Here is a 25,820-nt window from a genome sequence, read left to right as displayed (position 1 = left end):
AGAGATGGTATATCAAATTCAAGATGCCAAACATAATCATCTAACAAATTTATATGTTTAAATTTCATTCGAATATACGAATCCATTATTGTGACAATAATCCATATGCTAATCATTTATTAAACATCAACTTCTATTAAACTAACATATTCAAGCATGGATAAACTGCAAGTATACTAACCACTAAACATCTCTAGCATAAATTTATATTGCCTAAACAGGTAAAATATAACATTAGGTTGGTTCAATCATTTCATCAAATACCTATCAATATCTTCCAGTCATGAAATTACTTAAGCTCTAAATCAACTTGATCAAGATTAATTTATCATTGAGAACGCCTAACAAGCATAAAACAATATTAATCTAGTCATAAGCATCTCAAATCATTCATATGTTTCACTCTAATCTACCAAACTCAAAAGCCCTGTAAGGTTTCACTCACTGATTTCCACGAAAACACCTAACCAAATGATAAATTAATATATAGAGAAGAGATTAAAGAGATATAAAGAAGATAAACAAAGAAATCCTTAAACAAAAGGAAGATTCATAAGTTCAAGGTTCAAAATCAAAATAAAATAAGAAAAAACTATGTCTAGATAGTTTAGGGTCCTTAGTCTAATAAATGCATATTTATAGTGGTAAGTTTAGGGTTTTATTCTCTTAAAACCAACAAAATAAAGCATTGGTAATCTTTTCAGTATTGTCGAGTTTACCTTATAATGGCTTTAACCTACGAGTAAATTTATTTAGTTTGTTGAGATATTTATATAAAGATTCACGTTAAAAAGAAAAAGAAGCTTGGTCATGTTGATTCGTGGTGAAGGAGAAGATGAACCGCGCTCGAGCTTGGCTGAGGTTCATTGGGGGTCACGAATGAGGACCAAGAAACACCGCTAAGAGCAGCTGTGACATAAATGACAAGATGCATCACAAAATTTCTTAAAATTTGTGTGCTTTTTTAATGAAATCAATGGTGTGAAAAACAAGATCTGAGAAAAAAGAAGATGAAAGATCAGTGAGTCCAACAAATTATGTTTTAGTTATTCTTTAGTTAGCAATGAATGAAATAGGTTTAGAAGTGTCTTATAAGCTTAAAGTGTCTTATAAGCTGAAAGTGTCTTATAGTGTAATAAAAACTCTAAAAGTGTCTATGAGTGAAAATAAATCTTAATTTCTTCATCGATCTATATCCGGTTGATTTTCTTTCCTCAAAACGGAAAAGAAGAAAGGTTTGGTGAAATTTTCCAGAATATCGCTTTGGATAAAGAGAGAAACATGTCGGTTGTTTAAAAAATATCATTTAAATTATCAACTTTTAAGTTTGGTTGAAATAAAGCACAACTGTTCCATAAATCAAAAATCACTCAACTTCTATTGATAAGTCAATTTAATCATAAATTTTCATTGACTTTTACGATTTTAGATCTATCGTTAATCAACTATTATAGTTCACTAAAAGTAGACAAAAAATGGCTTTTAAAATTGATGGTTTTTGGCACAAATAGAAATCAACACTTTTTCTAAAATATTTGATTTTAAATATGTATAAGTATATGTTTAGCAACTATGACATTAATATTTAAATTATAAATAAGAAATAATTCAAACAAATTCTTTTTCATTTTCTCAAAGTAAAATTTCTATAAATGTAATTTATATTTTTAAAATATTTAGTTATAAAATGATTATGAAGAATTTTATAATTATTTTATGATCAATTTTTGTAAATATTTATATAATCATATTTGGATTATGTCTATAATTTTACTGTAAATATTTTGTTAGTTAAATGTTAATTTCCTAAACAAAAAGAACTATCGATAGATGTATTTTCATGATTCTTTATGTTTATAATACAAATATTCAAAAAAATATATATATAAATATTATAAATGTTTTACAAGATTCCTTCTACATTTCGATACGTAAAATAAGTTAACCGAAAACGGTTAAGATCCAAAATTTTGCTACATCAATGAATCAAGAAAAATTTCTCTACTATTAATTTTATACTTCTGAGAATAAAAAAAAATTAACATCTCACAAAAACTCAAAATTTTGACTGTAAAATTGTTTAACATAATCCAGTTAAGACAATATAAAAAGTTACAAAAGGTTACATAATTTTCATAAATAATTATAAAGCTTTTTGATAATCATTTAACTAACGATATACTAACAAACTATTTTAGAATATAAATGAAAATTATATAAATTTATTTTTTAGAAAATAATGAAAATTAAACTTTTATTTAGTCAATATTCATATTTACAAAATCTTCTTGTTACTAAATTATTTATTCTAAAAGTTAAGATTCATTTTTGAAAAATGTAGATTTATATATTTTGTCAAAAAAATCATCAACTTTAAAAGTCATTTTAGACTAACTGTTAGTAAATTATAACTGTTGATTAAATATTTCTTTCTGTTTTTCTCTTCTTCTGGAAAACCCTAATCTATTGTTTATTAAGACCACAAAATTTTATTTTATTTAGTCTCCTAATATACAAATTTTGGACCACAACTAATATTGTCTTAATCCCAGTTCATATTTACCAATTAAATTAATAAAGTCCAAATATAGGTATATATTACAAAATTGAAATAAGAAACCCAAATACAATAATAAAACCATCTTTCAACTAAGCCCATTTTAATAATTGATTTACCATATCACTAATTGTAAATATTTATACAATTATACTTATAATGCTTGACAAATTAATAAGTAACTATATGTACTTTTAAAATTATGAATATCCTAAAATCTAAACTACTAAAACTGAAGTACAAGTTTAAATTAACCAATACTTCATTTAAATAATTACTTTTTATGCCACTGATCTTATTTCTAAAATTTTATTAATCATTATTAGGTGTTCACTATAATATTTGAAGAGCTCATTACAATAAAATAGTCCAACAATTATCTTTCAGCCAAAAATCTTGGTTCAATAAGAAATACAACTTGGTATAACCTTCTGCTGCGACCATATTGATGAATCTTTGCATAATGCGGTTTATTTATATTAGTAAAAATAATGTAAACTATTAAAACTTAAGTACATGTTTGAATTAACCCTTACTTCATATAAATCATATAAATAATTACTTACTGCATAGTACGCCCTATTTTTGGCCTAATGTTTGGAATGTTGATTCGGCCGTTAAAAATACTATATGTAAAAAAAATAAGCGATATATACATATATATATTTATTTATATCTAAATTCAAATAAAAAAGAAGGCCACTCCACCCATCCCCAACCAAATTCCATAGCGTTGAGTCCGCTATCCCGAGCATAATTTTCCTACCCCCGGAGGGGAAGATCCTTCAATTTTGGGCCGGTTGTGGGCGAGGAGGGATTCGAACCCCCGACACCGTGGTTCGTATCCGCGTGCTTTAATCCTCTGAGCTACAAGCCCCACCCCGTCTCCACTGATCTGTTCCCAGGAGTACCTTACAAAAAAAGGAACATTTCCTCTCCCCAGCCATTTCGGGTTAAGAAGATGTGAAAGTGTCTTTCTCTCTATAAGAACGATGCGTTATGGGGTGTGAAGTGGGATAGAAGGGATTTTATAATTGAGGTTTTGAACAAGATAACCTTTTTATTTTTCATTTTTCTCAATATGAAAAAGTAATAAGAATGAGAGGTGTTAAGCTTTTAATTATCCTGGCGTCGAGCTATTTTTCCACAGGACCTCTCCTACAGTATCGTCACCGCAGTAGAGTTTAACCACCAAATTCGGGATATATTGGTATTGTTCCTCTACGCTTAGGACACCAGAATATCGAACCATGAACGAAGAAAGGTATGCGAGAAAAGCATATTGGCTAGTGATTGTGAGGCTCCAATTCTTGACTGGAGTGGACACCAAAGGCCTCCTCCCCTCCATCATTTGGATAGAGAGGCAGAATTTTTGGGTTTTTTCATGTTGTCAAAGAGTTAGTTGAACGATGGTTTTTCGTGTTGTCAAAGAGTTGAACTATGAAAATAATTCATATGCTAATCATGTATTAAACATCAACTTCTATTAACCTAACACATTCAAGCATGCATAAACTGCAATTATACTAACCACTAAACATCTCTAGCATCAATTTCTATTGCCTAAACAGGTAAAATACAATATTAGGTTGGTTCAATCATTTCATCAAATACCTTCCAGTCATGAAGTTACTTAAGCTCTGAATCAACTTGATCAAGGTTAATTTATCATTGAGAACACCTAACAAGCATAAGACAATATTAATCTAGTCAAAAGCATCTCAAATCATTCATTTTTTCACTATAATACATTAAACTCAAAAACTCTATAAGGTTATACTCATTGATTTCCATGAAAACACCTAAACTCATGATAAATTAATATATAAAGAAGAGATTAAAGAGAGACAAAAAAAGATAAACAAATAAATCCTTAAACAACAGGAATATTCATAAGTTTAAGGTTCAAAATCAAAGATAAAATAAGAAAAAACTATGTTTAGATAGTTTAGGATTTTTATTCTATTAAAATGCATACTTATAGGCTAAAAACTTGAACCGAATCAGCCAGAAAATTTGAGTTAACCTAAGATAAAAATGGATAAATATTGATCAAAGCAAGAATAATGATTTTTTTAAAGTTTCACTGTGGTATCAGCATACCGCTTCGGAAAACCGCTTGGACACTTCAGTGGTTAGGGGACAGGTACGAATATCGCTGCTAAAGATCTCTGCCATTGTTGGCACGGATTGTACTCCTCATTTTCTTCACAACGGTTACAAGACACAATTGCACTCATCCCGATTTCAAACAGGAGGTTACACATTTTTTCCCAGCGGCTTTCATAGACCGCTGCATAAGGCCACTACAAGTGTTGGCATTGTCGAACCTCTTCGTCGATATCTTTTTCCCAATATGATTGATATGCCTCTAGTAAATTTATATAACTCATTCAATACAATTCTAAATGACTTGACACATCTCCATTGGAAAACTAACTCAATTTCTTGTGTCATCACAAAAAATGAGCTTAAAAAATATTCAAGACTTTCATCCATGTTGATCTTCCAAATCTTATAGGCTTTATCTCCTCCAAAATTGATAAAACCGCTTCAAACATGAAAACACACAAATATACATGCAAGTGCAATATATACTACTAAATATAATCTTTTTTTGATCAAATATATATATTCTAAATGAAATCTAAATGAAATAAAAATGAATGCTTAATAGATGTAAAATTGCAAGACATCATATACATATATTCAATGCAAAATATAAGATTACAAAAAAAAACAAAACTTGAGTATAGATATATACCTATAATTATCATCTGCATAAATATCTATACCTATAATTATCATTTGCATTCATTGAAAAGAAAAAAATATCATCTGCATTCAATCAGAGCAACGACCAATGGACCAATGAATGAAAAAAAAAAACGTATTTGCAATGGTTATACCAAACCTATACAAAAATAAAAAGTGGAATCAAATGTGGTAAGATTTTTTTTGGACGGAATATTGTTTTAATATGGTTGAATCCAGGGGAGTCGCAAACTCGTTGATGAGTTCTTTCTCCGGAGCATTCAAATTAACCCTAAAATATGGATCCATATCTGCATTAGATAAATAGAACAATATGACTTAATTTCGAAAAATCGAATTTGAAACGTGTTAGCGTACCAACTCCGTCCATTACCACTTGACAACAGGACCCGTTCATCAAATGTGGTAAGATATAGCAAGACGAAAGGATTAACAAATTGTTGGGAGCCTATGTCCAAGGCAAAGAGTGAGTCACCATAGTGGATTGGTGACTATGGACTCTCGCACGTACGTACTTACGTATTTCAAAGAACCTTTCATAACGCAAGCAATGATGCAATATTTTTAGGTTAATAAATGACCAAATATTTGTCTGCCTGTATATACGTACAACAAATATTTATGTGTGTGTTGTTGTTTAGTGGTAAGATCCAGAAAACATTTTGATCGAAACATAATACGATATAGATTTTAATAAAAAGGAAAAGTAGTGAAATGAAAACATCTACAAAGGATTTATAAAACAATTGTGAAATAAAAAGAACCCTCTCTCTCTACATTTTTCTCCAACCTCTCTCTAGAAAAAACTTAATCAAAGAAACATTTCTCCGGTGGCCGGTTAGCTTATAGCTGCCGGTCACCACCACCTTTGTATTATATGTTTTGTTTTTGTATCATATGCTTCGATCTATAGATCGATATAAGCTTCCGTTATCGGATCTTCGCTAGGCGATTAAGTTCTTAACGGTGGCGATTTTGTTTTTGTTTTTGTGTATCTAGTAATCTCAACCACAAAAAGATATGTTCTTCATGTTTTTTTCTTTTATCAATTTGTGGTTGAGACTATAAGTTAAAAACAAAAGCTTTTCATCATGTTCTTTCGTTTCAACATTCGTTTGATTACATGTTAGATGTTCTCATTTGCAAAAAAAAAAAAAAGGAAGCAAAAAAATAAAATAAAGTTCATGTAAAATAAAGGGAAATAAACTATGACCTTTCTTTTCGTTTTTTCTTTGGGCAAATAATTCGATGCGTCTTGTCATGTCTTGGGCATTCTATTAGCCAATTGTCCACTTCACAAATTATATTCTTAACTTATTATTGGGTTGCATTAATAATAAGAAAACATATAATTAGGTAGTCATTATAATAATTAATATAATATAAGCACGGAATGACAATGGCAGCTAATATGTTATTTCCATTGATTGATAATTTAAAATTTAGATTAAAATTTCAGTAGTATTGTCTTAACAACTGAAATAGAAATAAACTTTTAGGGACAAATTGTAGAGTATATATCTTATTACAATAAAAGCATTGTATAAAATTAACATTTATTTGACGTATTATTTATGAAATATGTCATATATTTCTTTTAGAACTTTACTAAACATCTTTTTTGTCAACAGAACTTTACTAAACATATAAACTAAAATCTACTTTAGAAAATTTAATCATAGTATCTTATTTTATCTATTATTTAAGCCATTTAAACATTATAAATATATATAAACTAATATCACCAAAAATATAATTCTTTAGCGCAATTTTACTTTTTCTTGTGTGAATGAAATATGTTAGCGGTTATAGAATTTGGTTTTTAGTGATAGTATATTTGATATATAATATATGTAAGTAACCATAATGCGATTAATTATGATATCTTCTCTGACCAGACTTTAGTTGTCAATGGCCTAATCATTCGTCTTTTACAAAGTCAAAATTTGACCTCATCCCAAGTCATTTTTTCTTATCAAATGTATTATTATTATAAATTTTGATTCCTCTGTGCCAAAGTGTTTCAACTATTTATTCTTTTTATACAATTTGATTCAATTATTTGCACCCTTTTACATTTGAAGGTAATATTCCTTTCTTTTAAGTGGGAGTTATTGGTTGTAGTATTTTAATGAATTTAGGAATTGTTTTGGATTTAGAAATTTCTGATAAATCCATTGATTTTAAAATCAAATAAATAGATTTCAGAATCAATGATATGGATTTCAGAATCAAAATAACTAGATTATCATAAATCAGTCAAATTATTATGTATAGAATTGACATGATACAAATTGTATCTTCGTATGAAAGTTAACTAAATTTATTTTCAATGCAATTTTCTTGTCACCTCCAATAGATAATTTAGTTATGGTGCTTAAAAGTCTACAAAGTACAATATACAAAGACAGAACCAAAAAAAACAGTAGTAAAATAACTGCTTCGTATATGTAGTCAAAATTATAATACACTATGTCATTATATCTTGTGGTTCTTATTGTCATTTTTCCATTGATGCTCTTTAGGGTTTTAAAGTGTTTGTTTCTTGTGTTAATTTTCCAGTGTATAATAGAGATTATCTATTACACTACTAAAAGGAGGATATGGAGCTCTATGAGAGCAGCCACGTCATTTAATTTATTCGGCCAATAGGAACATTTCATTAAAACATGTCAGATGGGCTTAAGTCTATTGATGGGCTTAAGATCGAAGAGAATTTACAACGAGTGGTGAACCGAAGCTAAAAGCTAAAGCGAAGGGGCTACCTGCGTCGAAGCGTAATCAGCGCAATGGAGCCTCCTGGACATCGTAACCGCCGCCTTCTTCGGCATCGTCCTTCTCTTCTTCATCCTCCTCTTCACTCCTCTCGGCGATTTCGTGGCCGTCTCTGGTCGCCAAACGCCACTCCTCTCCGCCGCGACAGATCCGAGGCAACGACAGCGTCTGGTGAATCTGGTTGAGTCTGGTATTTGCAGCCGATCGAGTATTGTCCCGCGGATGACTCTTCCTCTTTCTGTATAAGCCGAAGAAGCTATCACGGTTAGGTCCAGATTCAACCTCATCCTTTTGAAAAGCTAGAAAAGGTTATGACCTTCATTGTTTCAAACTACAGTTTTCTCTGTAATTTTTCTTATCTATATAGAGTTCTCATAGATTTAATGTAATTTGAAGATTGATTTCAGATTTTCCCTTTTTGATAAACTCTAATAATCAAAAGCATGTTTTTTTATTCAGATGAATTGAGACAGGGAAGATTATAAACACTAATGAGGACAATGGAAAACAGGTCTGTAAATATATATGTATTTCTCCAAATAAGTATAAAGTATAATCTCTTTTCTATTAACAAGAATGCTAAGGTTTCTATTCTCATATGAATCAGCTTATATATGGGAAGCTTCTTGATATCTTGCATATTTGCTTTGTTTTAGCTATTCATTCATAAGCATTTTCATCATATAGATTAGGATTTAGACATGTTTAGGTTGCATTTGGCATACATATGTCTCCATCAGGTATTGGAACACCACATGGAGTTCTTGGAGACATTTGGAAGCAATGTGATAAAAAAGGAGGTGAAAGATGAGCACGGATGGAGGCCTTAGAGAAATCTTCTGTTGCTAAGATTTTGTGGAGACACAGGAAATTGAGTTAGCTTTCTAATGGAAGTGGTTTCAAGTCATTTGGAGATGTAATGAAGGAGTTATGATCAATTTACTAGAGGCATATCCATCCTGGTCGAGAACCGCAGAGTGACCTTCCGGAGCGACCCCCCAAGGTCGCTCCCAACCAGAGCGACCAACCAGAGCGACTAACCAGAGCGACCCACCTAAGTAGCTCGCGTTTTCATCGCCCGGAGACACAAAAATGGAGGCTGGAGCGACCTCTCAGAGCGACCCCCCAAGGTCGCTCCAGCCCCTTTTGCTACACGATTTTTATGATTTTTCAAGGACCTTTTTGCAATTTCTTATGCACGTTTTTACTCTGAAAAACCTAATGTTTAAGTATGTTGTAGCCACCTTTTGGCAGATTATCTTTGATCTATTGAAGAACACAAACTCTCTCAAGAAAAAGATTTATTTTTGGCTTGATTTGTGATTGTTCTTGTGATTTCTCTTCTATTTCTCTATATGATTCATCTGAAATCCATCATGGGTTTAAGAGGAATCATGGAGATTAGTGAGTAATCACCTTTTGGATTCATAGGTTAGGGTGATTAAGGGTGATTAGGCTAGTTCTAGGATGTTTTAGGTGTAGATCATACTTGTTCCTTGCTAGTAGAGTGATCTTAATGCATCATTTGAGTAGGCCACTCAAAGGGTGATCTCTAGACATTTCCCACCCAAAAGGTGTTTGATGAAATGCCTGAGTCAACTCTCCTAGGCTCTTAGTGTACTTTGCCAAAGATATTTGTTGTTAAAGATGCTAAGATAGCTAATAGACTTGTTAGTAATGATTGCTTGCATGTTATTCAACCAAAGACATTTGATGTTTGAGACATGTTAGCAAATGAGCATTCATCTAGACATAGAGCTTGCTTAGAATTGTGTCTAGGCTTAAGGTTAATAGTTTGATTGGTTCATTTGTCATCCTTAGTTCGAAACTTGATCACCCAAGGTCTGAAATCCCTATACCCATGAATTCTCCTTTCCAATAGCTTAAAAGTATCATTTTTATTGCTTGCATTCTAGTTTTAGTTTAAAAACCATTCAATTCACTGATTGCACTTAGATTAGGCAAATACTTGCATTCTCTCTGTATTTGAATCCCTCAGATTTGGTTCGACAACTTACTACCACTATACTATCATTTGACTTAGGAGCCCTCAAAACTCCTACCATCAAATTGGCGCCGTTGCCAAATTCTGAGTTTGATTTGAACATTGAGATTTAGTCATTTGCTTGAGACTAAGTCATTTTTATTTTTGTAAGTTACTGATTCTCTTCTTCACCTCTTTGTGATTTTCAGGTGTATGAACTTGAGGAGCAAGGGTACATCAAACCTTGTTCCAAGAGCCGCAGACATCAGAGCTTTAGAGAGAGAGTGTGCTAGAAAAAGAAGAGAAGAAGAGCAACAAGCTCAACTGCAGCCACTGGAAGCTGCAATGGAAGAACAACAAAATCCTCAGAACCCCAATGGACCTCAACAGCGACCAGCTCGCCCCATTGGCACTTATGACCTCCCCAACATCCATGGTCCTAGACTTGGAATCCGAGCACCAGCTGTGGCTGCTAACAACTTTGAGATCAAGTCAGGACTGCTAAACTGCATAGAGAACAACAAGTATCATGGTCTGGCTGTGGAGGATCCATTTGATCACTTGGATAAGTTTGACAGCTACTGTGGTATGTCAAAGACTAATGGTGTGTCAGAGGATGTCTTAAAGCTCAAGCTATTCCCTTTCTCTTTGGGGGATAAGGCACGTCAGTGGGAGAAGTCTCTACCAAGTGACTCCATCACTACTTGGGAAGACTGCAAAAGGGCATTCTTGGAGAACTTCTTCTCTACCTCAAGAACTGCTAAGTTGAGGAATGAGATCTCCAGCTTCCAACAGAAGAACTTGGAAGGATTCAGTGAAGCTTGGGAGAGATTCAATGGTTACCAAGCTCAGTGCCCACACCATGGATTCTCTAAGGAGAGCTTGCTGAGCACATTCTACAGAGGTGCTCTTCCTAAGTACAGAGCCAGACTGGATACAGCTAGCAATGGGTTCTTTTTGGGGAGAACTGAGGAAGAGGCAGAGGCTCTGGTTGACAACATGGTTAAGAGTGATGCAGTCTACAGTGGAGACCATGACAGAAGCAATAGAGGTGATGACAAGCAAACAAGGAATGAGATAAAGGCTCTTCAGGAGAAGATTGACAAACTCATTGCTGATAAGGCCACACAAGCGCAGGTGAACTTTGTTGGTAACCCACAACAGGAGATACCTCCTACTGTCAATGAGGTTGATGGTTTGGAAGGGCAAGAAGAATTGTGTTTCATCAACAGCAATGGTAGCTGGTACAAGAAGGAACCCAACTTTCAGTACAACAACTACCAACAGAAGCCCTATTCAAACAACCAGCAGAATAATTATCAACCTAGAAACAACCAGCAGAGCAACTATCAGCCTCAGCAAAACTCTTCTCCTAGCTCTTCTGCTCCTCAAGAGAGCAGCACTGATGCCTTGCTGAAACAGATCTTGGAATCTCAGACTAGAAGTGAGAAGCATGTTGGCTATGAGCTGAAGAACCTACACTCCAAGATTGATGGGAGCTACAATGAGCTCAACAACAAATTCTCCCACCTTGCTTCTTCTGTCAAGAATTTGGAGAATCAGTTTGCTTCCATGAGCTCCCACCAGAACCGCCAGCAAGGATCTCTACCTGGAAAGTCAGATCAAAACCCCAAGGAAGCAAAAGCTGTCACACTTAGGAGTGGTAAGCAGTTGACTCCTCTAACCCTCACCAAGGATGCTGAGAAACAAGGTGAGGAGGTGGCCATCAACCTAGATGATGAAGTGGTAATTGTTGATGAGAAGACAGATGCTGAGATCTTGGAGAAGATTGTGAAAGCCAAGGGTAAAGGAAAGGTTGGAGAAGAGAAGAAAACAACAAAAGATGGTGAATCTGCTGCTCTAGCTAGTGAGAGCTCTCCTGTCCCCCCTCCCTATGAACCAAAGCTTCCATTCCCTGGTAGATTCAAGAAGCAGCTGCTACAGAAGTACAAGGCTTTGTTTGAGAAGCAGATGAGTGAAGCTCAGGTTACAATGCCCATCATTGATGCTTTCATGCTGATTCCTCAATACAGCAAACTCCTGAAAGATGTTGTAGCTGCTAAGAAGAAGGAGATGGAGGGAATGATGGTTCTGAGTCATGAGTGCAATGCCATCATTCAGAGGCTTGATGCTCCAGAGAAGCTAGAGGATCCAGGATGCTTCACACTCCCTTGTGCTCTTGGACCTATGGTATTTGAGAAATGTCTCTGCGATTTGGGAGCTAGTGTCAGCTTGATGCCTTTGTCTGTGGCAAAGAAGCTTGGTTTCACTCAATACAAGAAGTGTAGACTCTCTCTGGTGTTGGCTGATCGTTCAGTGAAGTACCCTGTGGGCATCCTAGAGAACCTCCCTGTGAAGATTGGAAGGTATGAGATACCTACAGATTTTGTTGTGCTTGAGATGGGTGAGGAGGCTCAAGACCCATTGATTCTTGGAAGGCCATTCTTAGCTACTGCAGGAGCTATTGTGAATGTGAAGGAAGGGAAGATTGACCTCCATTTGGGTAAAGAGAACATCCTCCACTTTGACATCAAGGAGAAGATGAGGAACCCCACTGTATTTGGACAAGCCTTCACCATAGAAGAGATGAATCCTCCTCCTGCTGATGATCACTTTGATGAGCTACCACCTGAGGAAGATGGGGTGTCAACTCCACTCTCTGCACCTAGTACAGCCTGATCCAAAGGAGGCAAAGTCAAGCTAGAGACTTAAAACAAGCTCACTTGGGAGGAAGTCCCATGAGTATCCTTGTATATATTGCATTAGTATTTGCATTATCATTTTATTGCATAAAACAATGGGAGAGTGAAGTTGTGTGCAGGGATTGAGCAGAAAGTCGGACACCAGAGCGATCTCATCGCAGCGACACCTCTAGGTCGCTCCACCTGGGAGCGACATGTCCAGAGCGAGATGCCGAGGTCGCTCGCGTCACACGCGAGTGGAAACACAGAAACTGACCGTGGAGCGAGGTCTCCGCAGCGACGTCACGAGGTCGCTCCAGCTGGGAGCGACCTGCCGCAGCGACCTTTCCACATCGCTCCCGTCTCAGGTAACTGGAAACCTCCCTTCTCCCAGTTTTCCTTTGCACTTTAAAATTTCATTGGGTACCTCACTCACACAGAGACTGTGTGATTTAAGTGTGGGGGAGGTACCAAGTATTTGATCATGTTTGTTTCCATGATTTTGAGTCTCATGCATTGCATATTACATTCTTATTTGCATAGAAAAATCCAAAAAAATAAAAAATTTTGAAAAACACAAAAAGAATCATTTAGTTGCATCATTTGCATTTTTAGGATTGAGTCTAGAAGCATATAGGTTGCATTCATGCATTAGGGGGATTTCAACCTTGTAAAGATGATGCTAGGAATTTCAAAGTTCCTAAAACAAATGTTGTAGGATAGTGATGAATGTCGAACCAGTTCTGAGGGACTCAAAGCAGTGAGAATGCAAGTATTTGCCTAATCTAAGTGCAGCCAGTGATTTGATGATTTCTAAACTAATGATTAAAGCTAATGCAAAGCAATAAAAATGATACTTTTAAGCTATTGGAAAGGAGAACTCATGGGTATAGGAACTTGACCTCGGGTGATCAGGATTCGAACTAAGGATGAACAATAAACGATCAAACAAACAACCTTAAGCCTAGACACAATTCTAAGCAAGCTCTATGTCTAGATGAATGCTCATTTGCTAACACATCTCAAACATCAAGTGTCCTTGGTTGAATAACATGCAAGCAATCAGTCACAACATGTCTATTAGCTATCTTAGCATCTTTAACAACAAATGTCTTTGGCAAAGTACACTAAAAGCCTAGGAGAGTTGACTCGGGCATTTCATCGAACACCTGTCGGGTGAGAAATGCCTAGAGATCACCCTTTGAGTGGCCTACTCAAATGATGTATTGAAATCACTCTACTAGCAAGGAGATGACATGATCTACACTAAAACATCATAGAACTAACCTAATCACCCTTAGTCTCCTAACCCATGAATTCAAAAGGTGATTACTCACTAATCTCCATGATTCCTCTTAAACCCATGATGGATTTCAGATTAATCATGTAGAGAAATAGATGAGAGATCACAAGAACAATAACAAACCAAGTCAAAAAGAGATTAATTTCTTGAGAGAGTTTGTGTTCTTCAATAGATCAAAGATTCTCTGCCCAAAAAAGTGGCTACTACATCCTTAAACATTAGGTTTTTCAGAGTAAAAACGTGCATAAGAAATTGCAAAAAGGTCCTTGAAAAATCATAAAATCGGGTAGCATAAAGGGGTGGAGCGACCAGGAGGGGTCGCTCCGGGTGGTCGCTGCGGGTTGGTCGAAGAAGACGAGCGGGCTGGGTGAGTCGCTGCGCCGAGGTCGCTCCAGGAGTGAAGTCACAGCGGCCAGCCAGGGTCGCTCCGGTCAGGTCGCTCCGGATGGATATGTCTCTAGTAAATTGGTCATAACTTCTTCGTTACATCTCCAAATGACTTGAAACCACTTCCATTAGAAAGCTAACTCAATTTCATGTGTCTCCACAAAATCTTAGCAACAGAAGATGTCTCGAAGGCCTCCATCCATGCTCATATTTCACCCCCTTTTTGAGCACATTGCTTCCAAATGTCTCCAAGAACTCCATGTGGTGTTCCAATACCTGATAGAGACATATGTATGCCAAATGCAACCTAAACATGCCTAAATCCTAATCTATATGATGCAAATGCCTATGAATGAATGGTTAAAACAATGCAAATATGCAAGACATCAACTCCCCCACACTAGTCCTTTACTTGTCCTCAAGTGAACTTTCTGGGACTCATAGGGGAAGAGGTTTGAAAGTGGGAGCTCATAGCCAAGAGAAACACAAAAGCACTTGCTTCAACATAAGAATTCAGTACTAGCACACTCTCTCTTATTATCCTCTAGCTTCTCTAGGCCTGTCTCAACTCAACATTATGCATTCACACATTCAATTCAGCCAACTCTCACATTCATTAAGCAATACAACAAGTGAGCTCTATGCAAATGGTCAATTGGTCCAAGTCATTTGGGTAAGGGAAGGCTTTTTCGCTCTAGTGATCAAAGGTTTCATAACTCATTATCTTCAAGGTTTAACACTCAAAACAAGTAGCCTTGACATTGCACATAATATATCTAAGAAAGGGATCAACTAATGCATACAATGCTCAATCTTCATTGTTCTACCCTTTTTCAAACATACAAGTGACACAATTGAAATCCCAAGTTACACCCATCTCACATCTCTCACCCAAAAATCTCAAGAACACATCCACAAACTCTCAATCAAGGGAAATATTTAAACTTTTAAAACACAGCCTCTAAGCTCATTCTCACTTTGCTAGCCCCCTTTTCTTTTTTTTTCTTTTTTTTTTTCTTATTTTTTTTTTTTTTTTTTTTTTGGGGGCCAAGACTTTCACAACTTTGAGCTAGAGGTTTATACAATTCCCAATAAGACAATTAAGCACAAGAGTTCATTCATTCCCATTCAACTTTCAAGTTCAAACTTTACAACACTCACCCCCACCTATGGCTAGACAATAGCGTAAGCAATCTAGCAAGAATGAAGACTGAGCATTGTCGTTCCCAATACTCTCAAGATTATGCGCATGTAAGACTTTCCGAAAAAGGCCTCACTCAACAAACAATTAAGGCTTAAAAGGAGGAGAGGGTTTTAGGGAGTGGAATGCCACTAGAGATTGTCAAAAAGATCGGCATAAAAGATGTGACAACTCTAGTGTGAATATCCATGACTTAGCACACAAGGGACCATGAGCAAGAAATTAAGTTCATTCAGTTCGATTCAAAGTTGTAGTTGGCTTAAGAGATTGAGTTTCAGAGAGAGTTTTCAAGGCACAAAGCTTACAAGGTTTTCAAGAGAGGTGCATGAACTATACAAGGCTAGACAATGCTCCCTACAAGGCGTTTTAAATCAGCTCCCAATGCAAATGAATGCAACCTATATGCTTCTAGACTCAATCCTAAAGTATGCAAATGATACACTAAATGATTCTTTTTGTGTGTTTTCAAATTTTTTTTTTTTTTTTTTAAATTTTTTCTTTTTTTTTGGTTTTTCTATGCAAATAAGAATGTAAAATGTAATGCATGAGACTCAGAATCATCAAAGCAAACATGATCAAATACTTGGTACCTCCCCCACACTTAAATCACACAGTCTCTGTGTGAGGGAGACACCTAATGGAAAGGTAAAATGCAAAGAAAAACTGGGATAAACAAGGGTTGCAGGTTACCTGGAGTGGAGCGAGGTAGGGGACCCGCTGTGATGGGTCGCTCCAGGTTTGCTCGGAACAACGAGCGACCTGTGCTACCCGCTGAGGCTGGCCGCTCCGGCTCGGTGAGGTCACAGCGACCAGGTAGGGTCGCTGCGGGTGATGGCTTCTCAGCGACCAGGGAGACCCGCTCCAGTTAACCGCTGCCGAAGAAGACGAGCGATGGGGACATGTCGCTGCGGGTGCGTCGCTGCTGGTGATGTCTTCACAGCGACCTCCATGAGCCGCTGTGGGAGGTCGCTCCAGAATGAAGCGAGCGACGGGGATCAGCCGCTGCGCCAAGACCGCTCCGTGCTGATGGAGTCACAGCGACCAGGCAGAGCCGCTGTGACTGGTCGTTGGGCTCTGCTCGTCCTTGTGTCACTCCTTTTGCCTATTTTTACCTGCACACAACTTCATTTTCCCATTGCTTTATGCAGTAAGATGAAAATAAAAATACTAATGCAATATATACAAGGATACTCATGGGACTTCCTCCCAAGTGAGCTTGTTTTAAGTCTCTAGCTTGACTTTGCCTCCTTTGGATCAGGCTGGAGTAGGTGCAGAAAGTGGAGTTAACACCCCATCTTCCTCAGGTGGTAGCTCACCAAGGTGATCATCAGCAGGAGGGCCCATTTCTTCAATGATGAAGGCTTGTCCAAACACAGTGGGGTTCTTCATTTTCTCCTTGATGTCAAAGTGGAGGATGTTCGCCTTACCCAAATGGAGGTCAATCTTGCCTTCTTTCACATTCACAATAGCTCCTGCTGTAGCTAAGAATGGCCTTCCAAGAATCAATGGGTCTTGAGCCTCCTCACCCATTTCAAGCACCACAAAATCTGTAGGTATCTCATACCCTCCAATCTTCACAGGGAGGTTCTCTAGGATGCCCACAGGGTACTTCACTGAACGATCAGCTAACACCAGAGAGAGTCTACACTTCTTGTATTGAGTGAAGCCAAGCTTCTTTGCCACAGATAAAGGCATCAAGCTGACACTAGCTCCCAAATCGCAGAGACATTTCTCAAAAACCATAGGTCCAAGAGCACAAGGTAGTGTGAAGCATCCTGGATCCTCTAGCTTCTCTGGAGCATTAAGCCTCTGAATGATGGCATTGCACTCATGGCTCAGAACCATCATGCCCTCCATCTCCTTCTTCTTAGCAGTTACAGCATCTTTCAAGAACTTGCTGTATTGAGGAATCAGCATGAAAGCATCAATGATGGGCATTGTAACCTGAGCTTCACTCATCTGCTTCTCAAACAAAGCCTTGTACTTCTGTAGCAGCTGCTTCTTGAATCTACCAGGGAATGGAAGCTTGGGTTCATAGGGAGGAGGGACAGAAGAGCTCTCACCTGCTGGAGCAGCAGATTCACCATCTTTTGTTGTCTTCTTCTCTTCTCCAACCTTTCCTTTACCCTTATCTTTCTCAATCTTCTCCAAGATCTCATCATCTGTCTTCTCATCAACAATGACCACTTCATCATCTAGATTGATGGCTATCTCCTCACCTTGTTTCTCAGCATCCTTGGTGAGGGTTCTAGGAGGTAACTGCTTACCACTCCTGAGTGTGACAGCTTTTGCGTCCTTGGGATTTTGATCAGATTTTCCAGGTAGAGATCCTGGCTGACGATTCTGGTGGGTGCTCATGGAAGCAAACTGATTCTCCAAATTCTTGACAGAAGAAGCAAGGTGGGAGAATTTGTTGTTGAGCTCATTGTAGCTCCCATCAATCTTGGAGTGAAGGTTCTTCAGCTCATAGCCCACATGCTTCTCACTTCTAGTCTGAGACTCCAAGATCTGTTTCAGTAATGCATCAGTGCTGCTCTCTTGAGGGGCAGAAGAGCTAGGAGAGGGGCTTTGCTGAGGCTGATAGTTGCTCTGCTGGTTGTTTCTTGGCTGATAACCACTCTGCTGGTTGTTGGAATAGGGCTTCTGTTGGTAGTTGTTGTACTGAAAGTTGGGTTCCTTCTTGTACCAGCTACCATTGCTGTTGATGAAACACAATTCTTCTTGCCCTTCCAAACCATCAACCTCATTGACAGTAGGAGGTATCTCCTGTTGTGGGTTACCAACAAAGTTCACCTGCGCTTGTGTGGCCTTATCAGCAATGAGTGTGTCAATCTTCTCCTGAAGAGCTTTGATCTCATTCCTTGTGTGCTTGTCATCACCTCTACTGCTTCTGTCATGGTCTCCACTGTAGACTGCATCACTCTTAACCATGTTGTCAACCAGAGCCTCTGCTTCTTCCTCAGTTCTCCCCAAAAAGAACCCATTGCTAGCTGTATCCAGTCTGGCTCTATACTTAGGAAGAGCACCTCTGTAGAATGTGCTCAGCAAGCTCTCCTTGGAAAAACCATGGTGTGGGCACTGAGCTTGGTAACCATTGAATCTCTCCCAAGCTTCACTGAATCCTTCCAAGTTCTTCTGTTGGAAGCTGGAGATCTCGTTCCTCAACTTAGCAGTTCTTGAGGTGGAGAAGAATTTCTCCAAGAATGCCTTTTTGCAGTCTTCCCAAGTGGTGATGGAGTCACTTGGTAGAGACTTCTCCCACTGACGTGCCTTATCCCCCAAAGAGAAGGGGAATAGCTTGAGCTTTAAAGCATCCTCTGACACACCATTAGTCTTTGACATACCACAGTAGCTGTCAAACTTATCCAAGTGATCAAATGGGTCCTCCACAGCCAGACCATGATACTTGTTGTTCTCTATGCAGTTGAGCAGTCCTGACTTGATCTCAAAGTTGTTAGCAGCCACAGCTGGTGCTCGAATTCCAAGTCTAGGACCATGGATGTTGGGGCGGTCATAAGTGCCAATGGGGCGAGCTGGTCGCTGTTGAGGTCCATTGGGGTTCTGAGGATTTTGTTGTTCTTCCATTGCAGCTTCCAGTGGCTGCAGTTGAGCTTGTTGCTCTTCTTCTCTTCTTTTTCTAGCACACTCTCTCTCCAAAGCTCTGATGTCTGTGGCTCTTGGAACAAGGTTTGATGTACCCTTGCTCCTCAAGTTCATACACCTGAAAATCACAAAGAGGTGAAGAAGAGAATCAGTAACTTAAAAAAAATAAAAATGACTTAGTCTCAAGCAAATGACTAAATCTCAATGTTCAAATCAAACTCAGAATTTGGCAACGGCGCCAATTTGATGCTAGGAATTTCAAAGTTCCTAAAACAAATGTTGTAGGATAGTGATGAATGTCGAACCAGTTCTGAGGGACTCAAAGCAGTGAGAATGCAAGTATTTGCCTAATCTAAGTGCAGCCAGTGATTTGATGATTTCTAAACTAATGATTAAAGCTAATGCAAAGCAATAAAAATGATACTTTTAAGCTATTGGAAAGGAGAACTCATGGGTATAGGAACTTGACCTCGGGTGATCAGGATTCGAACTAAGGATGAACAATAAACGATCAAACAAACAACCTTAAGCCTAGACACAATTCTAAGCAAGCTCTATGTCTAGATGAATGCTCATTTGCTAACACATCTCAAACATCAAGTGTCCTTGGTTGAATAACATGCAAGCAATCAGTCACAACATGTCTATTAGCTATCTTAGCATCTTTAACAACAAATGTCTTTGGCAAAGTACACTAAAAGCCTAGGAGAGTTGACTCGGGCATTTCATCGAACACCTGTCGGGTGAGAAATGCCTAGAGATCACCCTTTGAGTGGCCTACTCAAATGATGTATTGAAATCACTCTACTAGCAAGGAGATGACATGATCTACACTAAAACATCATAGAACTAACCTAATCACCCTTAGTCTCCTAACCCATGAATTCAAAAGGTGATTACTCACTAATCTCCATGATTCCTCTTAAACCCATGATGGATTTCAGATTAATCATGTAGAGAAATAGATGAGAGATCACAAGAACAATAACAAACCAAGTCAAAAAGAGATTAATTTCTTGAGAGAGTTTGTGTTCTTCAATAGATCAAAGATTCTCTGCCCAAAAAAGTGGCTACTACATCCTTAAACATTAGGTTTTTCAGAGTAAAAACGTGCATAAGAAATTGCAAAAAGGTCCTTGAAAAATCATAAAATCGGGTAGCATAAAGGGGTGGAGCGACCAGGAGGGGTCGCTCCGGGTGGTCGCTGCGGGTTGGTCGAAGAAGACGAGCGGGCTGGGTGAGTCGCTGCGCCGAGGTCGCTCCAGGAGTGAAGTCACAGCGGCCAGCCAGGGTCGCTCCGGTCAGGTCGCTCCGGATGGATATGTCTCTAGTAAATTGGTCATAACTTCTTCGTTACATCTCCAAATGACTTGAAACCACTTCCATTAGAAAGCTAACTCAATTTCATGTGTCTCCACAAAATCTTAGCAACAGAAAATGTCTCGAAGGCCTCCATCCATGCTCATATTTCACCCCCTTTTTGAGCACATTGCTTCCAAATGTCTCCAAGAACTCCATGTGGTGTTCCAATACCTGATAGAGACATATGTATGCCAAATGCAACCTAAACATGCCTAAATCCTAATCTATATGATGCAAATGCCTATGAATGAATGGTTAAAACAATGCAAATATGCAAGACATCAAAAGAGCTCATGCTAAGTACTGAATTTGTTGACCTTTGTAATCATGACAAGTAGCTTGAGCACCCTTTAGAAAGCTTGTAAACTTCGCGCCTTGAATGCTCCTCTTGAAACTCATTTGACTGTTGATACTCTCTCTTTGAAGCAAGCTCCTGTTTTAATGTCTCTTGCATATGGTCCCTTGTGTACTAAGTCATGGATATACACACTTGAGTTGTCCCATCTTTTTTACCAATCTTTTTGACAAACTCAAGTGGTACTCCACTCCCAAAACCCATACCTCCTTTTTAAACCATCATTATTTGTTGAGTGAGGCCTCTTTGGAAAGCTTTGCATGTGCATAATGTTGAGAGTATTGGGAACGACAATGCTTAGTCTCCATTCTTGCTAGATTAGTCACTCTATTGTCTAGCTATAGGAAGGGGGTGAGTGTTGTGATTGTGATTTGGGAATATGAAAGGTTTGACTCTTTGTGATTAAATGATTAGTCTTTATGGGATAAGTGGAGAAGTATCTAGCCCTTATTGTGAAAAGTCTTGGCCCCCAAATATAAAAAAAAAGTAAAAGAAAAAAAAAAGAAAAAAAAAAAAGAAAAAAAAAGAATGAAAAAGGGGACTAGCAAAGTTGTTAGGAGCTAAGATTTGTTTTAAAATTGTGAAAAATCCCTTATTGATTTCAAAAAGAAAGAGTCTGATGTGGAAAATGTTCTTGGGATCTTTTGGTGAGAGATGTGAGTTGGGTTTGACATTGAGGAATAATTGAATATCTTGTGTGTTTGGGAAAGGGTAGAACCATGGAGATTGAACATTGTATGCATGAGTTGATCCCTTTCTTAGATATATTATGTGTAATGTCAAAGCTTCTTTGTTTTGAGAGTAAACCACCTTAAAAGATCATTTTGAACCTCTGATTTCACTTGCATTAAAGCCTTTGTCTTACCAAACCAAATGACTTGGACCAGTTGACCATTTGTGAGATGTCTATTGAGTTTGCTTCCTGAATGTTAGAGAGATGGTGGATTTGTGGTTTGTAGATGCATGATTAATGAGTGTAGAGATCAAAGGAGCTGAGATAGGCCTAGAGAAGTTAGAGATGGATAAAATCCTTACTCTTGCTATTTGGTATGATTATGCAAGGTTGTTAGGTTGAGAACTAAGAAGAGTTTCTTTTGGTTATGAGTCCCCATCTTCAACCCTTTTCTCCTTGGTTCTTGAAAGTTTACTTGTGGACAAGTAAAGGACTAGTGTGGGGGAGTTGATATCTTGCATATTTGCTTTGTTTTAGCTATTCATTCATAAGCATTTTCATCATATAGATTAGGATTTAGACATGTTTAGGTTGCATTTGGCATACATATGTCTCCATCAGGTATTGGAACACCACATGGAGTTCTTGGAGACATTTGGAAGCAATGTGATAAAAAAAGAGGTGAAAGATGAGCACGGATGGAGGCCTTAGAGAAATCTTCTGTTGCTAAGATTTTGTGGAGACACAGGAAATTGAGTTAGCTTTCTAATGGAAGTGGTTTCAAGTCATTTGGAGATGTAATGAAGGAGTTATGATCAATTTACTAGAGGCATATCCATCCTGGTCGAGAACCGCAGAGTGACCTTCCGGAGCGACCCCCCAAGGTCGCTCCCAACCAGAGCGACCAACCAGAGCGACCCACCTAAGTAGCTCGCGTTTTCATCGCCCGGAGACACAAAAATGGAGGCTGGAGCGACCTCTCAGAGCGACCCCCCAAGGTCGCTCCAGCCCCTTTTGCTACACGATTTTATGATTTTTCAAGGACCTTTTTGCAATTTCTTATGCACGTTTTTACTCTGAAAAACCTAATGTTTAAGTATGTTGTAGCCACCTTTTGGCAGATTATCTTTGATCTATTGAAGAACACAAACTCTCTCAAGAAAAAGATTTATTTTTGGCTTGATTTGTGATTGTTCTTGTGATTTCTCTTCTATTTCTCTATATGATTCATCTGAAATCCATCATGGGTTTAAGAGGAATCATGGAGATTAGTGAGTAATCACCTTTTGGATTCATGGGTTAGGGTGATTAAGGGTGATTAGGCTAGTTCTAGGATGTTTTAGGTGTAGATCATACTTGTTCCTTGCTAGTAGAGTGATCTTAATGCATCATTTGAGTAGGCCACTCAAAGGGTGATCTCTAGACATTTCCCACCCAAAAGGTGTTTGATGAAATGCCTGAGTCAACTCTCCTAGGCTCTTAGTGTACTTTGCCAAAGATATTTGTTGTTAAAGATGCTAAGATAGCTAATAGACTTGTTAGTAATGATTGCTTGCATGTTATTCAACCAAAGACATTTGATGTTTGAGACATGTTAGCAAATGAGCATTCATCTAGACATAGAGCTTGCTTAGAATTGTGTCTAGGCTTAAGGTTAATAGTTTGATTGGTTCATTTGTCATCCTTAGTTCGAAACTTGATCACCCAAGGTCTGAAATCCCTATACCCATGAATTCTCCTTTCCAATAGCTTAAAAGTATCATTTTTATTGCTTGCATTCTAGTTTTAGTTTAAAAACCATTCAATTCACTGATTGCACTTAGATTAGGCAAATACTTGCATTCTCTCTGTATTTGAATCCCTCAGATTTGGTTCGACAACTTACTACCACTATACTATCATTTGACTTAGGAGCCCTCAAAACTCCTACCATCACTTCTTCACGACATCTCTGAAGGCTATGTCATGTTTCTAGACTATGTTTTAGCTACAGGTAGTGATCTTTTTATCTTGCATGTTCGGTACTTCAGTTTTAGTTCTTTTTGAGGTTTTTACTACTCTAAACCATATTTACACAATTGTTCTAGCTTCTTGAAGGTAAATCCTCGAGGAGGTGATGATAGCTTGCTGTTATTTTGACTACGCAACATCTCTACAAAAAAACTGAGGAAAAAATGATTCTTGCAGAACCTACCCAAATATTTATGTCATCTAATCAACATTTTGAGGTATCTTCTCTCTTGCGCTCTTTTAAACTTGAGTAAGTGTTTGTATCAGTCATCTCATTATAGGATCATGATCACTTATTAGGGTCACAGACATATCTAAGCATGACTTTATGTTTTATTTGGAGAGACCAAGGTGAAAGAGCAAAGGCTTTGAGAATGAGGCCTGGGAGAAAGACAGGAGCGCTGCAGCAGGAGACTCCGCCAAGCTTCGTCACGAGGATATGGTCCTACAAAAACAGAAATACGTCAAGGTCATAGTTAGTGCCTTAGTGGTATTGGTTTCGTTCTCCTCGCTTCTTAAACCTGCAGTTTCTATGTAGGTTTGAATACTGCATCAACTAATTTCTTTGATTCTGCTCTTTTAATTTCACTGTATTTCAGACAATAGCTTTGGTGATAGAGTGAAAGCTGGCAGACGACAGTAATTTCTTATTTTTTTCCAAATGTGTATCTTCTTCTTTTATTAATTTCTTCACAAACTAATTCATATTTACCTTATTCAATAAGTAAAATTATTGAATTTCTTCAAAAAGACCAATGTTGTGACTTAAGCTCTATTAATGGGTTTGCTGTTTTGATTCAGGATGATATTCCCCGCGTTGCTGATTTTCTGCACGGTTAAAAAGTGCTAGGAGATTTCTCTGCTCCTCTTCCGAGTAGAACAAATGTGAAAAAGTGCAGCTGAGTTTCTGTTGAGAGGATCTCTGAGTATCCGATTGAAGTCACCATTTTAGCCATCAGACCTCTAACATAATCGTTAATCTTAAAGCACAATTTCAGTGGGTCATCATGGCAATTTGAGTACTTGGTAGAGCTTTCTTTGCATTAAGGAATGACAATCTCACAGCCGAAGCGAATGCACAACACCCTCTGAATTTCTTCTTGAATCTTATATTAATTAAAAGAAAATGCTGATTTCATATTGCGTAGGTTTTCTCCCCATGTATGCAGATATATGGTGACCCGGAATCAGCTATGTTGTGTTCACGTCGGGAGCAGAGATCACTGTTGTGTGGATAATCATCACTTCCCAACCTAAACTAACAGGTGTAGAAAACTTCCTCCTACTCTATCTCTTTAAACATTTTTGATAAGCAAATCTCTTTTACTGTTTCCGATGATGACCTCTTAGCAACATTGTTAGGTGACATGTGCAAATTGTAAAGAGATTGCCACGCCAAATCTGATGGTGTTCATGGTAAAGCAAAAAAAAAAAACTGATCTGAACATGGTTATGAAGTTCCAAGTTTTTATTCATTTTTTTTTGTTGTTGCATGTTTTTGAAGTGAGTTTGAAAAGAAGCAAGTATGTTTGGTGGGTTTTGTTCAAATTAGAGAGTACAGGTGGTGAAACTGAGTGTTTTACGTTTGTTATATGAGAAATGAGACTACTGTTTTGGATTTAGTGGGAGATGAAGTGTGTGGTACTAATGAGGAGAATGTGGTATGCACCTTTTATGAGCTGCTATTTTAACAGTGTGAACAATGTGTGTATTCATTATTTGATTTAAGCCTTTAACGTCATTTACACGTTCTCTGTAGAAATAACAATTATTCGTTCTCTAATTGAAACTCTTTTAAAACTTTGATTAGAGGACTATACTTCTGTTTTGCTGATAATAGAGTTTATATGGCTTAATAAAGCCATAGTTTATCCGTGAGAGACATCATCAAATATAGTTTCACACTCACTTCTATATCAACACAAACCAGTTGCTCAGGGATTTACGTGGGAGTCACATCATGAGTGATCTTCATATTGTCAACTGTTTACTCTCACATAGAAATCTAGAAGACAAAATTACATCTAAATGGGTATATTACCCTTGGTTCTATATGTAAGCACTTCATAAATATCATTGTAAGATACTTAATCAAAGATAGTGAATATATATAATCCAGTTTCCACTCTTAATTTCTATGTGAATTACACACTA

General features: G+C 37.4%; 1 protein-coding gene, 2 long non-coding RNA genes and 2 other non-coding genes across 12 annotated transcripts; 3 read left to right on the top strand and 2 right to left on the bottom strand.

Annotated features, from left to right (window-relative positions):
• The first annotated feature begins 8,031 nt into the window (after nt 1-8,031).
• LOC130510850 (uncharacterized) lies at nt 8,032-8,735 on the top strand. Its single transcript, XR_008944642.1, has 3 exons — nt 8,032-8,415; nt 8,567-8,618; nt 8,715-8,735. It is a non-coding gene; the product is annotated as an uncharacterized LOC130510850 (long non-coding RNA).
• A 2,118-nt stretch (nt 8,736-10,853) lies between these two features.
• On the bottom strand, nt 10,854-10,960 carry LOC130512101 (small nucleolar RNA R71). The gene has a single exon (XR_008945662.1). It is a non-coding gene; the product is annotated as a small nucleolar RNA R71 (small nucleolar RNA).
• A 2,480-nt stretch (nt 10,961-13,440) lies between these two features.
• LOC130510849 (uncharacterized) lies at nt 13,441-19,395 on the bottom strand. The gene is made up of 2 exons (XM_057007541.1): nt 16,354-19,395; nt 13,441-13,472 (listed from the first exon to the last, which is right to left on the bottom strand). Exon 1 carries the CDS (start codon nt 19,378-19,380, stop codon nt 16,918-16,920), a length of 2,463 nt encoding a protein of 820 aa, XP_056863521.1. The 5' UTR covers nt 19,381-19,395; the 3' UTR covers nt 13,441-13,472; nt 16,354-16,917.
• On the top strand, nt 18,725-18,831 carry LOC130512105 (small nucleolar RNA R71). The gene has a single exon (XR_008945666.1). It is a non-coding gene; the product is annotated as a small nucleolar RNA R71 (small nucleolar RNA).
• Nucleotides 19,396-23,591: 4,196 nt separating the features above from the next.
• LOC108828160 (uncharacterized) lies at nt 23,592-25,407 on the top strand. Of its 8 annotated transcripts, none has more exons than XR_008944638.1 (7): nt 23,592-23,649; nt 23,744-23,884; nt 24,018-24,156; nt 24,266-24,305; nt 24,468-24,931; nt 25,029-25,082; nt 25,171-25,407. It is a non-coding gene; the product is annotated as an uncharacterized LOC108828160 (long non-coding RNA). The 8 variants fall into 8 exon arrangements; XR_008944640.1 differs by having other exon boundaries at nt 24,012-24,156; XR_008944639.1 differs by having other exon boundaries at nt 23,967-24,156.
• The last annotated feature ends 413 nt before the right edge of the window (nt 25,408-25,820 follow it).

Source organism: Raphanus sativus, chromosome 4 (genome assembly GCF_000801105.2).
Source record: "Raphanus sativus cultivar WK10039 chromosome 4, ASM80110v3, whole genome shotgun sequence".
NCBI lineage: Eukaryota > Viridiplantae > Streptophyta > Magnoliopsida > Brassicales > Brassicaceae > Raphanus > Raphanus sativus.
The sequence above is the reverse complement of the archived record's forward strand: the minus strand, read 5'-3'. Positions and strand labels throughout refer to the sequence as shown.

Excerpts from the sequence above, each read along its gene's own strand:
- LOC130510849 (XM_057007541.1), bottom strand. The coding sequence starts at position 19,380 with ATGAACTTGAGGAGCAAGGGTACATCAAACCTTGTTCCAAGAGCCACA.